The 15993-nt window shown below is 37.4% G+C and overlaps 1 protein-coding gene across 1 annotated transcript in view; it reads left to right on the forward strand.

Annotated features, from left to right (window-relative positions):
* Positions 1-15372, forward strand: part of CCSER2 (coiled-coil serine rich protein 2) — a 60909-nt gene extending 45537 nt beyond the window's left edge. The window contains exons 9-10 of the mRNA XM_009637021.2: positions 3735-3819; positions 15211-15372. Coding sequence (XP_009635316.1) covers positions 3735-3819; positions 15211-15305 — 180 coding nt within the window. The 3' untranslated portion in view covers positions 15306-15372. The remainder of the gene's footprint in view (positions 1-3734; positions 3820-15210) is intronic.
* Positions 15373-15993: the final 621 nt, after the last annotated feature.

The following is a 15993-nucleotide window of genomic DNA, read 5'->3' on the forward strand; positions in this document are numbered from 1 at the left end:
GATAAAAAATGGATCTTTCCTGTATTCGTGTTTCTGCAACAGAAAAGACTTTGTAAAGCAGTAGCAGTTTTGTATATAGGTGTGTCCTCAGGAAAAGAGCTGGAATATTTGGCCATTGGCCTAAAATTACTATGCAGCAATCACTTGGAAATATTCCTTTTATCCTTTTCTGGCAGAAGCAATTGCTTTTGTTCATGTGATTGCTTATTCTAAGGCTGAAGTCTCTTCATAGCAATGGGAAACTCTGGCCTTGATATCCTCATAGTAGCCTTTAAAACAAAGGAGGGGGGGAAAAAAAAAAAAAAACAAAAAAAAACCCAAAAAAACCCCACAAAAAAACCCTCCCAAAACACAACAGGTTTTCCGGTGCAGTTAGGGTCAGAACTTCATAAAGCGCTTAGCAGCAATTGTGTAATTCATCAGGATCTCTGCAGAACATCCATCATTTCATTCTGGCTTGTAGGCTGCTTTATTTCAGCTGCTCTTATTTTTCCACTCCTGAGTCTCCTGTTTTGCCTGGTGTTTAAAATTCTGAATTGCTTATCTTTTGGGATGTTCTTGCTATTTCACAATTCCAGTATCTGGGAAATGAGAGGAATGGGATTTAAGTTTAGTGGCTGGCTGCATGTAACAGCTTGGGGGAGGAACTGTTCTGACTGTTGCCTAACATTAAAGTGCAAGTGGAAAGACTTGCATCAGACCAGGCTTCAAGAACCCAGAATACCACCATCAAATGTTTGTTGGTTTGGGGTTTTTTTCATAGAAGCTGAGGTAAGTCTTGTTCTTATCTTTAAATTCTAGTATTGCAGGCTTATGAGCACAATAGACTTTTTAATAATCAAGCATAAAATAAATTGTGATTCAGGATTTTCTTCTACCCTATATTTAGTGGGAAACTGCCACATTTTCTGTGTATTTTGAATATGTACCATCATCTGAGGAGGCCTGCTTATTAGTGCATGTGTCTTTTTTTCCTGTTCTTTGGATTTCTTAGGAACTTCAGCGTACATTTGACTAATAGAAGGGGATGGATGTGAGTTCCGATTTAAAGGAGAAAGCTTTGTAAATTTGCTGGAGTTTTGTAAAACACTATTAAAAGACAAGTCATCTTTTCATAAGCCAGGCTTATTTCCAGATACTTCTGTCTTATTGTCCTGTATCTACAGGATCGGTACAACCTTTATCACTTGTCAAGTCAGCGTAATTGATAATACCCATCTTAATAAATTCCCACTGCTGTATTTCCTGGTACTTACTTGGTTCAATTGATATTAATTTTAATTACCTTATTTGATGTACAATTAAACAATGTTTGTTAAGATTTTTTTCTAAATAAGAAATCCGACGCTTATTTGACGCTTGCCTGTGTGGAGCAGCGTAAGCTCTCGAGACTGCTGCCAGAGGAAGAGCTAGTTCTTCTGCTTCCCAGATTAGAGAACGTTCTCAGGCATTTGGGAGAAGGGGGCTGAACCGGGCCTGGGCAGCTGTCCAGCTTAGCAGGCAAATCACTGAAGGAAGTTACTTGTGCTTTCTTCATTTACTTCCCTAGTCAGAGCAATGAGTAAATACCATGAAGAATTATTGAGAAGACTGTACTTAGTGCTGTGCTTTGAAGTGCTAATGTGGATGCTTAAAAATTACTGGAATGTATCAAGACATCTAAATAGTTCTCTGCTTTTACAATAGTATCGTATCTGCTATGTATGTATGGCTGGTACTTGTCTTAATCGCTCCTTTTAGAGAGAGGAAGGGAGAGGATATAAAATTTTCACCTCCCTTCTTAATTTAATGCGTTAAAATTTTCAAAGAAATCTGAAAAAAGCCCATTGCCCACTCAAACCAGTCTCTGCAAGATGAGTCCTATCCCTGATGATACCTGGCTTTTTACTGTCTGGAGGTTCAGTTAACATTTAGAAAATGGAAAGATTTTTTTGTTGTTCCACCACCCTGAAGTTAGGATGAAATGTTTAGAAAATGGAAAGATTTTTTTGTTGTTGTTCCACCACCCTGAAGTTAGGATGAAATGTGAACAAGCCTGAAAAATGAAGTGTTCTTTTGTACACTGCTGTGAAAATCCAAAGCTTTTGTTAATGCCTTGTCAATCATTGATTGATTAATCTTATTCCCAGGAGTATTTCTCTATTTAATACCTACTCAGCTGATGCAACATATTATATTTTGTCATACTACTTGACTGAAGCTAGTACTGTTGTTCTTTCACGCAGCAGTCTACAAATTGTGTTGATGTTAATGGCTACTGATGGAGGACTGTAAGAACACATTAGGTAATCAATATCTCCAGCTAGAGATAATCAGATTGAAGAACTTCTTTCATTTTTTCCTTGATTTTTGCTCCGATAATTGTTTTATCTCTGCTTCTGAAGAAGAATGAAGAAGTCTTGTCAGATTTTTTCTTTATTTCCTGTTCTAAATGTTCTGGCAAGCAAATCCTAAGACTCGGCTAAAAGCATGTGTTATTAAGTTACATCTTAGCAGTACTGAAACTTGGAGTAGTGGTGGATAAAACCTAACTAGATTAGGATAACTGGAAGGTCAGAGAAGGATTTAAAATTTTGCTAGGATAAATAAAAGCAGAGTATTTCTTATACTAATAACGTGATGCTTAACATTCTTTTAAAAGAAGCATGGAAATAAAATACTACTTCATTGTTTGTCCAGCCCTGGTGGTAGGATCTGCAGCAGGTATGCCAGCAGCAAAATTTGGGAGGAGGAGCAAACCGTGTTCCTGTTTTCTTTGATGTAGAGGTTCATTCAGACATCTTATGCCAGCTGGTTGCTGTCGGTATCTGCTGGTTGCTGGTAGCCAGGAGGCAATGGCAGTCATTACTGATAGCACTAATATTCCAGAACTCAGAAAAGCAGAAGTTTTCAGCTGCTGAACGGTGAAGGGCTTGTAAAGACTTAAACCTGTCTTGCTGAAATAGGAAATCAAGGTTATGTGATTTAAGATGGCAGTTCCAGCTTGGATAGATTTCTTTTAAAGGTAAGGGTATGGAGAAAATGATAGACTGCATAAAATGACTTTCTTGTTTGGAGAACGCAGCAACCAGAGTGTGTCACTTCTGTGGTGATCTGAAACATCTGACAGGCAAACCCTGCACGGCACGGGCGTACCCGCTTCTCTGATCCTGTAATGGAAGGCTCAAGCTCCAGGAGCAAAGTGCAAGGGAAACAGTTGTGTCACCTCTCCTCTTTCACATTTAATAATGCTACCAAAATATCAGTGAAGTGGACTCTACAGCACCAGGATTTGCTAGCAAATCTGTTTCTATGCATTAGAAATTTTTTGTTGTAAACTAAAGCTGACTGCTTTTCCGGTAGATTAGTATTAAGCAACTTACTGCTTGGTGATGCATTTTTAAAACATTTTTCAAAGCTGTAAAAAAAAGTACAATTTTTAGCGTGTTTTTTTTAACAAGAAAAGCTCAGCTCCTATACTTTTCCCTTAAAAAAAATCTTTAACAGAAATGTGTGCCTATATATTGAACAAAAATGGAGGTATTTTGTAAGATATCTGAGTAGTTTAGGGCATCATGATGTCGTTTTTCCTCTGGGCTTAGTAGCACGTAGCATTTTGCTTTTACAAAGTAGAACAACTGGGAAATATAATGATACCTTTCTGGGGGAAAAAGAATGGTGTGGCTTTTTGGTGTCTTGTTTTTTCCCTGTTCTCTTTTTTTATTATACTTCTCCCCCTCTCTCTTTCTGCACAGGGTGGGTATTCTGCTCCCTCCTTCTCTCCCTGGCAGGGCTCATTCCAGGGCATCCCTCGGACTGTTCCACCGCACCGCAGACAGAGTGAGTCTGTACCTCTCACTCATCTCCCTCACCGTGTTCCAGTAGAAGCTTCCCCTTTGCACGCACTGTTCATCTCGTAGTACCCTCCTTTCTCAGGCAGATTTACAGGCATACACGATAGTCTGTGGCTAACCAAAATGCTTCCTTCAGCCAGCGTATAAGCAGCTACAACTTATAGCTTTATAACAGTTATTAAACGCTGATTTACTTCAGCGGTTCTTCAGGCAAACCCAAGTAGGCCCTTGTTTCCCGTCTTGTCTTAACATAAATCTTGCTTGCTGCATTTTCCCTTTCCTTTTCATGGCTGTAATATACTATCCTGTTTGTGTATGTGTTCTGTTTGCTCATGAGTCTGCATGCGTGCATATGTGGATGTATTTACATAAATACATTGTGGATGTACATAAAAATGTTGATGAGAAAGCGTCGTTTTCATTGCCTCTCATGAGAAGTTCTCTCAACTTTTCAGAATGGCTTCCCTGAAACTAATTTTTTTTTTTTTCCCCCCCCTCTCGGTATTTGTTGTAAAAAGGCTTCTAATACATTGAAGTGGCTGTTGCAAAACTTGCATGATTTATTAACATTCCTTATGTGCTAGCTACAATGTGGGCTGATATAAGATGCGTTTGTTCTCTTGGCTTGGATCTGCAAAACAAAAGACAATTGCTGATTTTAAAACTGTATGCTTACGTAGACATAGAGAAATGGTAAGTCTTATTTTGTGCTTTGGTATTGCATTATAAACAGATAATTGTTCAAAGAAATATAACTAGTTTGTAAAGCTAAAGTTATATTTTTTAAATGTACTGTAATTTGAGAATTACAGTGTGTTTGACTGCCTAGCAAAGCCCAAGAGTGTATTTGGACAAGAAATAAAGGATAAAGTAAAAGTATGGAAACAAAGTAATATTTCCAGGAGATCTGAAGCGCAAGCAGCACCTTGGAAAACGAAGCTTGCATATATTTCAGATTGCAACAATCCTAACTTATTACAAGAAAAAAAAAAAATCTTGTACACTGTTTTGTAAATTGGGTTTCAAATACTCTCTTGAAGTTTCTGTGACAATGTTCATCTAAAGAGTTCATCAGGAACGCACAGCCTGTTTCATAGGCTTTTCTCTATGCGATGGAGGGATGTGCTTCATTCTCCTGTGGTGTTTGGTGTGTGTGTGTGTAACGAGCGTGGAACCCCTAAAGCTGATCATCACGTCTTCTGTTCCTGAGCAGAGGGCCGCAGTAGCACAGCCTGGCTATTTTGATGTCCTGTCAGCAGAGAGTCTGAATTGAAAAAGATTGGTTTGAGACCTGAGGAGCATATAAATGTCACGGTTTGGGGAGTCAGCATGGGAGGGTGGTGTCTGAGCCGCCAGATGTGTGCCTCTGGTGTCGCATCCTTCACACGGACTGCTTAACCAAAGAAGAAAACTTGGCTAATCTCTTACCGGTTCTCTGAGCCCCCACCTCATTGCTCCACTAATGGCAGCAGCTTCTTATTCAGGGATCCCATAGCAAACTTCCATTGCTAAAGCAGGTTGGATTTTTTAGTACACATCTATAAGCATTAAATTCTCTGAATTACTAGTAAAAGAAATAAAGTAGATGAAAACTGGCCATTGACTAATTAACCTAAACTATAATTAACCTACCGCTTAGGAAAATAAATCTTTCCTATAACTTAGTGTTCCTGGCTTTTTCTTTAAGCCTTAGGTTTGATCAAAACATAAATACTGAGAAGAAAAATACAGTATAAATTAGGAGGTTTCTTGGACATTTTTACTGGCAGTCTTGCAAAATCAATGATTTAACGCTGTATGAAGAGTCCCATAAAGTAGAACATTACTGGAATTATCACTAGCATCCTTCTTTTCCCACATTACCCTTGGTTCAGTGGTTTTAGGTCTGCTGGCTTTTGAGCTAGTATGGAATCCCACACGTGGGGTTTCGAGGCAAGTGGTGAGCTGGGTACCACCACCGAGAATAAGACGACAGCTTTAAAGTCACTGTTAGTGTTCTCTTGCAGTACTATAGAGAAGGTGGTAGGAACATGAAGTAGTCTCAGTTTCCATTTGGCTGTGTTTCCTGTCTGGAGATCTTGGAATTCAAGTATTTCTCCTTTAACTTCCGGATCCTGAACCTAAACTATCTTCTGTGCTTGTGAATACTGCAGGTTTCTTCACTATGTTGTTGATAGCTGATGGATACATAGATCACTTACAAGCACTGTAGATTATGAGAGAATAAATCTGTGAACTGTTCATATTTAGTTGTTTATATACTGTAATATAATTTTACTGCTGCTGTACAGGATGGGTAATATATCCCTGCTACGTAATATTACATCGCTATCGTATGCTTACAGTTCTTTCTCTATTAGCAGCAGTTGCAATGTCAGCGTACCTACTGCTTAACCTGCCCGATGAACTTGCCGTGTCACTGCACTTTGTTAACACGCTTTAGGATGGATATATATTTTGCACTTTCAATGAGAATTAATTTTTAATACTTTTATTAACTTCATGTTGTTTCAACAGCCTTGGAAACAATTCAACATTTTGTATTTTGTAAGCACTTTCATAATAGCACATTGATTTTTCTTGTTTTATGAACAAAATTGTATATTTTTATTCCTATAACTCCCATATGTGTCTTGACCTCAACTCTTAGGTAGCGGTCCTTTATTTTTCTCTTGGTTATAGGGTATGATTTGATGACATAGCAAACTTTCTTCAATACAATTTTAAACATTTGCATTTGCATTCAGGAGTTTTAATGATGCATCTCTAGAAATACAGTATTTAGAGTACACATTGCCGATAAACCAGTTATGAACTCTCATAGCTTTTTATCACCAGCAAGAAAGCTGCTGTATGCACATTGACTATAAATCAGGTCCAGACTTTGCTTTTATCATGCTTGGGGGTTTTGGGGGGTTTTTTGGGGGGTTGGGTTTTTTTATTTTTTTATTTTTTATTTAAACAAGGGTGTGTTATTTAACACTACAAAATGTTTCCAAACTTGATTCAGGTTCTTGCAAACACATGCAAAGTGTTGGTGTTAGCAGAACAAAGCTGCTTCAGAATAACATCTTGGAAGTTCTATGGCTCATGTTAAGAGAGTTGGCAAATTATTTAAAATGGGATCATTACATTACTGTCCACTATATGTATTGATTTTTGCTCTGAGATGAGTGTTCAGCTATATGAAGAAATGTCTTTAAAGAAAAACTCCCTTCTCCCAGGTTGGGTAGTTGCAGATTGGACTATGAGTAATGTCTCTTGTGCCTAATTAAGTATATATTTACAAACGAAACTTAATTTTACATGTGGTCATATTTGCCTGTTGGACATATATCTGTATTTATGGATGAAACGCCTGCCTTGATGTAGTTACATATTACTTTTAGTAATTTTTCTTGGAAAAAGGCAGCATTTTTCTTTAAGTTGGGGTTTTTATACAGACTATGCAGAAAAAAAAATGCTATGCCATATTACCAATTATTTTACTACCTCCATTAAAAAAAAAAAAATTAGGGTTGTTTTGTATCATTATTTGAAGTTATACTCCATACTGTGGAATCGTATTTTACAATGTTGAACTGTGGGTATAATATAGCTACCTGAAAGGGAGGAGAAGAAAAAAAAAAAATCTAAACTTAAGATATTGCCAAATGCTACAGATTTAAGGTGTGAAATGTTGATGTTTTCCAGAGGTAGAAAATTAGTGCTTTCCGGTGTAGCCTTTCAGACAGGCCATGCCTTCAAATGAAGGCTGTGAAATGACAGCTTATTCTGCACCAAAGCAGTGAGATAAGGGATGTCAGGACCGATCAGAAAATGAAAAATTTATGTAGCAGAGTTTGTGTTGTGTCTGGCCTCTTCCTCCTTGCCCCCTGCCAGGAAAACAAACAAACAAACCCCAAAAAAACCAACAACAACCCAACCCCCAAAAAAGTGGTAGTTTGGAGTCTCTTCAGGCTCATGAGCAAGTTGCTAGGAAGATGGGTTATTAAACAGTATGGGCAACGTGGTCAAAATATGTAACACAGTGTATCTTATGGCATTGTTGTTCGCTGTTAGATACCTAACATGTATGTCCATGGGTGCAAATATTTTGGATATACACAGCTGTAATTGTATGCACAAATTCTGGTTACAGCTCTAAACAGTATTTGAAGTGTAAGAGATGAACTGTGTTAAAAGATTTCAAGTTTATAAGAGCGGAGGTATTCCGAGCGGGTCTTGCTATAATTATTATTTGTACTGCATTACTTCAATGCTATTGCTACCTTTGTTTCTGGAAAGTGGATTAAAACCCAATGGGGGACATGGTAATTGCTATTTAAATGGTGAAAAGTTGCAGTGCTGTCATGGCAATTGCTCATTGTTTTGTCTTGGTCCTCTGACATCATTGTCCTTGTCTTTTTCTTGTCTCTGCTTTCCCATTATGCCATTGGCAAGGAGTTGAGAAGTTAGTCCATTACTTCTGTGATAAAGCGTGGTACAGTACAACTTCAGATTTCTTCCCATCTCCTCCTCACGCATTTTCACTGTTGGTTTTTTTTGCCTTATGCATGATGCATGTCTATCGGAGATGTGCATGCAGTTCTCAAATTTCCCATTGCTTCACTTCCTTCGTTCCTCAAAATACTGCAGGGAGAGAAAATGCTTTTATTTCATTCTACAGCGGTATCGTATAGGGAATAGGGATGGGGATTGAGGTTAGAGGTAGCGAATAACCAAAGCAAAACCAAAGGGAATTTTAAAGTAGTGATATTGCGATGAATATCACTGTCATGACCACATTGATTTAACTTCTTTATCCGTATAACATACTTGTCTCTGTTTTCGAACACAAAGCTCATACAGGCTTAGTGGTTCAATAACTGTGTAGTAATGGTAATCCTCTTCGTGGATATGTTGTCATTTTTCTCTGGATGATGTAACAGCCAGGTTTACTTGAGAGAAGTAAGAGAAAAATCTCTAAAGTTAATGCGGTAGGGACTGTAACTTAGTAATTTTGATTAGTGCATCAATACCTACAAGTCTTTGAAGCTTTTGCTGGTACAGAGAAGTGTTTCTTTGTTGTGCAAAAAGGAGCTTGTGCCCAAAGCGTTTTGTCCAATGCACTTTCAATTTGGGGAGAACTCATTTTCTTCAGTTACATTGCACTTGAAATGTTTTAGAATCCAACTTTACATTTTAGGACCATCCCAAGGGAATGCAGGTGTTTGTCTGCCTGAATATTTTCTTTATGGGACAAAAATAGAAGCCTGGCTAGCATGACAGTCTACACCAAGTCATGGTCTGTCCCACCCCGAAACACTTTCAGAAGTGCACTCAAAGCAATGCAGATGACAAACTTTTTTTTTTTGTTAAGACTTCCATGAAATAAAATACTATGTCTAGGAGGTGGAATGCGTCTTTGTCTTTCTATTTCCCCTCCTTCTCATGATGGAATTCACCGAGTACTAGTCCTTCTGCTGGCTGCTTTTTGGACTGATAACATGGTCATAATTTATTAATACTTCACTTGTAAAAGGAAAACTTGCGCATAAGGCCAAGATATAAGCTGTGGATGAAGATAATGCAGTTTTCAGTGTTAGATACCTTGTGAACTCTTACTTGCATATTTTGGAAGTGGTGTTTCTCTGCTTTCAGCATCATCTTGAATGTTAAGGCGTGTAGCAATTTGAAGAGGTTATAATCGGTAATCATGATAATTAGACAGAATATAGAAAGTAGAAATACAAAATTAGAAAATAGTACAGTATTTAAAACGACTTAGCAAAGATGATACCATAGCTTTAGTGTCCTCATAATTCTGAGCATGTAGCTGTTTTCTACCTCTGAATTGCTAACTTTCTGGGTAGTAAGCTGCTTAGACCTTTTTGGGTTATGAAGGATAATGAGGAAAATAGGTATTTGGCTATTTTTATATTTAAAATGCATAATTGTCCAAATGGAAAAGCTCAAATAATACCTAGTTTTTGTCAAAAGAACTCAAAATAGCATTATCGAAAGTTTGCTTCTTTGCTTTATGTCAGGTAATTTTGTGTTTAACTCAAATTTCCATACAGATTTAGTTTCTTCTGTAAATTAGAAATTTTTCATTTTGCTGATTCATAATTAGGATTATTTGATACAAAGTTAGGATTTGCAACACTCAGATTAGATCTTTATCTGCATTTTTTGAAGATGAGCATTTAGAAACCCTTTCTAGGTGAGGGGAAAACCTTTTCTGACAATTGTTTTACATATTAGAATTTGAACCAGTACTGTTTGCTATAAACATACTAATTTTTGACTTCAATTAGGATTAGAAAATTTGAATTATTTGTTGCAAGTATTTGTATGGGAATCAGGTACATAGTACTTTGGTTTCTGCACTCATTTTTAGCAGTTTTGTTTTTGCAGATGAGGTCTCAAATCAATAAATAATCTTGGCCAACATCTGTCTGTCAGCTCCTAAGCTGGAAGCATAATGAATTCTGTAACCCATTACATAAACACTGAAAAATGACAAAAATATCTTTTATACAGACTATGCAGAAAAAAAAATGCTATGCCATATTACCAATTATTTTACTACCTCCATTAAAAAAAAAAAAATTAGGGTTGTTTTGTATCATTATTTGAAGTTATACTCCATACTGTGGAATCGTATTTTACAATGTTGAACTGTGGGTATAATATAGCTACCTGAAAGGGAGGAGAAGAAAAAAAAAAAAAAATCTAAACTTAAGATATTGCCAAATGCTACAGATTTAAGGTGTGAAATGTTGATGTTTTCCAGAGGTAGAAAATTAGTGCTTTCCGGTGTAGCCTTTCAGACAGGCCATGCCTTCAAATGAAGGCTGTGAAATGACAGCTTATTCTGCACCAAAGCAGTGAGATAAGGGATGTCAGGACCGATCAGAAAATGAAAAATTTATGTAGCAGAGTTTGTGTTGTGTCTGGCCTCTTCCTCCTTGCCCCCTGCCAGGAAAACAAACAAACAAACCCCAAAAAAACCAACAACAACCCAACCCCCAAAAAAGTGGTAGTTTGGAGTCTCTTCAGGCTCATGAGCAAGTTGCTAGGAAGATGGGTTATTAAACAGTATGGGCAACGTGGTCAAAATATGTAACACAGTGTATCTTATGGCATTGTTGTTCGCTGTTAGATACCTAACATGTATGTCCATGGGTGCAAATATTTTGGATATACACAGCTGTAATTGTATGCACAAATTCTGGTTACAGCTCTAAACAGTATTTGAAGTGTAAGAGATGAACTGTGTTAAAAGATTTCAAGTTTATAAGAGCGGAGGTATTCCGAGCGGGTCTTGCTATAATTATTATTTGTACTGCATTACTTCAATGCTATTGCTACCTTTGTTTCTGGAAAGTGGATTAAAACCCAATGGGGGACATGGTAATTGCTATTTAAATGGTGAAAAGTTGCAGTGCTGTCATGGCAATTGCTCATTGTTTTGTCTTGGTCCTCTGACATCATTGTCCTTGTCTTTTTCTTGTCTCTGCTTTCCCATTATGCCATTGGCAAGGAGTTGAGAAGTTAGTCCATTACTTCTGTGATAAAGCGTGGTACAGTACAACTTCAGATTTCTTCCCATCTCCTCCTCACGCATTTTCACTGTTGGTTTTTTTTGCCTTATGCATGATGCATGTCTATCGGAGATGTGCATGCAGTTCTCAAATTTCCCATTGCTTCACTTCCTTCGTTCCTCAAAATACTGCAGGGAGAGAAAATGCTTTTATTTCATTCTACAGCGGTATCGTATAGGGAATAGGGATGGGGATTGAGGTTAGAGGTAGCGAATAACCAAAGCAAAACCAAAGGGAATTTTAAAGTAGTGATATTGCGATGAATATCACTGTCATGACCACATTGATTTAACTTCTTTATCCGTATAACATACTTGTCTCTGTTTTCGAACACAAAGCTCATACAGGCTTAGTGGTTCAATAACTGTGTAGTAATGGTAATCCTCTTCGTGGATATGTTGTCATTTTTCTCTGGATGATGTAACAGCCAGGTTTACTTGAGAGAAGTAAGAGAAAAATCTCTAAAGTTAATGCGGTAGGGACTGTAACTTAGTAATTTTGATTAGTGCATCAATACCTACAAGTCTTTGAAGCTTTTGCTGGTACAGAGAAGTGTTTCTTTGTTGTGCAAAAAGGAGCTTGTGCCCAAAGCGTTTTGTCCAATGCACTTTCAATTTGGGGAGAACTCATTTTCTTCAGTTACATTGCACTTGAAATGTTTTAGAATCCAACTTTACATTTTAGGACCATCCCAAGGGAATGCAGGTGTTTGTCTGCCTGAATATTTTCTTTATGGGACAAAAATAGAAGCCTGGCTAGCATGACAGTCTACACCAAGTCATGGTCTGTCCCACCCCGAAACACTTTCAGAAGTGCACTCAAAGCAATGCAGATGACAAACTTTTTTTTTTTGTTAAGACTTCCATGAAATAAAATACTATGTCTAGGAGGTGGAATGCGTCTTTGTCTTTCTATTTCCCCTCCTTCTCATGATGGAATTCACCGAGTACTAGTCCTTCTGCTGGCTGCTTTTTGGACTGATAACATGGTCATAATTTATTAATACTTCACTTGTAAAAGGAAAACTTGCGCATAAGGCCAAGATATAAGCTGTGGATGAAGATAATGCAGTTTTCAGTGTTAGATACCTTGTGAACTCTTACTTGCATATTTTGGAAGTGGTGTTTCTCTGCTTTCAGCATCATCTTGAATGTTAAGGCGTGTAGCAATTTGAAGAGGTTATAATCGGTAATCATGATAATTAGACAGAATATAGAAAGTAGAAATACAAAATTAGAAAATAGTACAGTATTTAAAACGACTTAGCAAAGATGATACCATAGCTTTAGTGTCCTCATAATTCTGAGCATGTAGCTGTTTTCTACCTCTGAATTGCTAACTTTCTGGGTAGTAAGCTGCTTAGACCTTTTTGGGTTATGAAGGATAATGAGGAAAATAGGTATTTGGCTATTTTTATATTTAAAATGCATAATTGTCCAAATGGAAAAGCTCAAATAATACCTAGCTTTTGTCAAAAGAACTCAAAATAGCATTATCGAAAGTTTGCTTCTTTGCTTTATGTCAGGTAATTTTGTGTTTAACTCAAATTTCCATACAGATTTAGTTTCTTCTGTAAATTAGAAATTTTTCATTTTGCTGATTCATAATTAGGATTATTTGATACAAAGTTAGGATTTGCAACACTCAGATTAGATCTTTATCTGCATTTTTTGAAGATGAGCATTTAGAAACCCTTTCTAGGTGAGGGGAAAACCTTTTCTGACAATTGTTTTACATATTAGAATTTGAACCAGTACTGTTTGCTATAAACATACTAATTTTTGACTTCAATTAGGATTAGAAAATTTGAATTATTTGTTGCAAGTATTTGTATGGGAATCAGGTACATAGTACTTTGGTTTCTGCACTCATTTTTAGCAGTTTTGTTTTTGCAGGTGAGGTCTCAAATCAATAAATAATCTTGGCCAACATCTATCTGTCAGCTCCTAAGCTGGAAGCATAATGAATTCTGTAACCCATTACATAAACACTGAAAAATGACAAAAATATCTGGAGGATTCATTTTTTTTAAGCTGTAACTCTTTTAATGTATTGAATTATTAATTGTGTTTAGTACTTCTTTCTTGTAGGATTGCTTGGTTCAGAAGGATTCAGAAAATTAGGCTAGTTTTGGTCACGTAAGGAATAATGTTTTGATACTCATTTGACACCACTTTGAAGGCTTTTTTTCCCTTTTTTAATTCTCCTCCTCCCTCTTTCCAAAGCAATCGTTTTCAGACTGCTCAACATGTTTGCACGTACCTGTCTATCGCTTGCTGATGTTGCTGGTCCGGTTTAGACGTTGCCTTTGCTTACAGGTAGAACCGGTATATTGTAAAGGGAAAAACTGCTACTAAATCATCATTAGACTGAGAAACCTTGACGTTTCTCTCATTACCATTCATTTTTTTTCTTGATGAGGAATTTTGAGGATTCACTTTTCAGTAGTAATCCTGCCAGGAAAAAGATGAAAAGCTTAAAGAATCTTGAGACGTGCTGTCATCCCAGCAGTGTGGCAGGACATTGGCACGCGCAGCTATCCTTACATCTTGCCTGCTGATTCCAAGAAGAGCTAAAAAGACCAGACAAATAATTGGCTTACTCACGAGAGTGACTGCAGTGACATTTCTAGTCAAATCTCTTGAAGACAAACATTGCTTCTTTTTTACTGACTGTATTTTGCTAGTAAACAAATATTATAAGCCTGTTTACTAGGTGCATGCAATCTATCAATTGGTGAGAATTCAAGTAGTTTAGGGATGAGACTAGCTTGTGGTAGTTTGGTTACCCCCCTTTATAAATGATAAAATCATCCAAACCTGAAACTTGTTAAAAAGGTTAAGTTTTAATAGATTTTGGGTTTTGTTATGAATTGAAGAATGATTAAAAATTCTTCCAAGTTCTGTATAGAAGTTGCCGGTCTAGGATATGTTTGTGAAGCTAGCGCACACATTAATCTTTAAAGTCTTTTTACAGGGAAGAGCAAACAGAAAATAGAAATGACCCAGGAGAGGTACCGGCAAATTCTCTTGTCTGATACATATCTGATCAGATTGTATCTTCCGATAAAATGTAAAATCTTCATTAAGTTATCCCTTGGTCATCAGTGTAGTAGTCCATGATCTCTGGCTTCACGTGTACTCTGTTGTACTGCTTTGTTGAAGATGGTTTCTTTATCGGCCCACTTGAAATCCATTCAAGATGAAGCAGTTACCCAAGTCCAGCCAGTAGCCGAATTACAACGTACCTGTATCAAATTTTCTGATCTCAATAAGGCAAGGAAATTGCACTGTAAATTCATGTGGTCCATTGAACTCCTTTCCTGCCTGTACAGTATAGGACATCAATAAAAGGTTTGGGATAGTTAACTTGAGCATGCAGCGAATAGAAATTAAGACGGATGCAGTCTGATAGCCGTTGCATTTGTTTATTAAGCACTCGAGTCAGAATTGATCGGTACTTGGGTGCCATTCTTACGCTGTCCTGCAGATTTAGGTGAAACCATCAATGATGCCTTTTCAGTGTTTCTTTTTTTAAGTTAATCAGTTTCTTTTTTGTCTTTACGTTGTTACGTATTTCAGTGCTGGTATAATTTTTTTCCACTTAAGTTACAAGTCACATTTGTACATGTCCCATGAACCATCCTGTTTTGCCAAAGTAAAAGTTTTGATTTAAATAAAACAGATATACAGCCCTTATCAAGCATCCAGTCAGCGCACGTTGGACTCAGAACGTTACCTGGTGTTTTCTTTGCCTAATATATTACTGTATTCTTTTCTCGTTAACAGCCTCAAGTACTACAGCCTTCCAGCAGCCTTCCCAGTTCCACAGACCTCGCCCAGGGAAAACTAATAAAAATGCCACATATCGAGGCCCACAGTGAATATCCTAAACATGGTCTGCATGAAAATAGCAATCATCAGAATCAAAATGCTGCAAATCTCTCTCTCACAAATAGCCTGAATGATGGAAACACTTTAATGAGCATACAGTTAAACATAAAAAATGAGAATGCATCATATTTGGAAAATTTGAAAAATAAAAATACTGAAGACCCTGGAGAGGTGGCTAGTAATAAAGAAGGTACATTACCGTCTCGTTCCTGTTTTCAGACCTCTACACGAGCTGATGTTAGAGAGGTGCAGACTGAATTAGCTGTGAAAGGTCAACCCTCACTCACAAACCAGGCTTCTCGGCCAAAGACTTTAAGAATTGCAAAGCCCCCAAATGCTTTAGTGCCTCCTACAATGGCCGTTCTCGCACGATCTGCAAATCATTCCGCTGCTTCCAAGGAACCTGAATTTCTACCATCAAGTAGTTCGACTCAGCTACAGCCAACATCTGGTCAGGATAACCTAAAGGGTAAACAGAGTCAGAAAGTGTCCAAACTTCGTCCACCAACGATGTCCTTTATTAAATCGAAGGAAACGAGCAGTCAGAAATCCACGCCAGTATCTGCAGAGCCTCAAAACGCCTGTTTGAAGACTAACATCCCAAAGCCACCGGTACAGAGAAAGGAAATTGTGCAAACACAGAATACCGGTTCGCACGCTGGCATACCTACATCTCCT

The sequence above is a fragment of the Egretta garzetta genome, unplaced genomic scaffold, assembly GCF_000687185.1.
Source record: "Egretta garzetta isolate BGI_Z169 unplaced genomic scaffold, ASM68718v1 scaffold204, whole genome shotgun sequence".
NCBI lineage: Eukaryota > Metazoa > Chordata > Aves > Pelecaniformes > Ardeidae > Egretta > Egretta garzetta.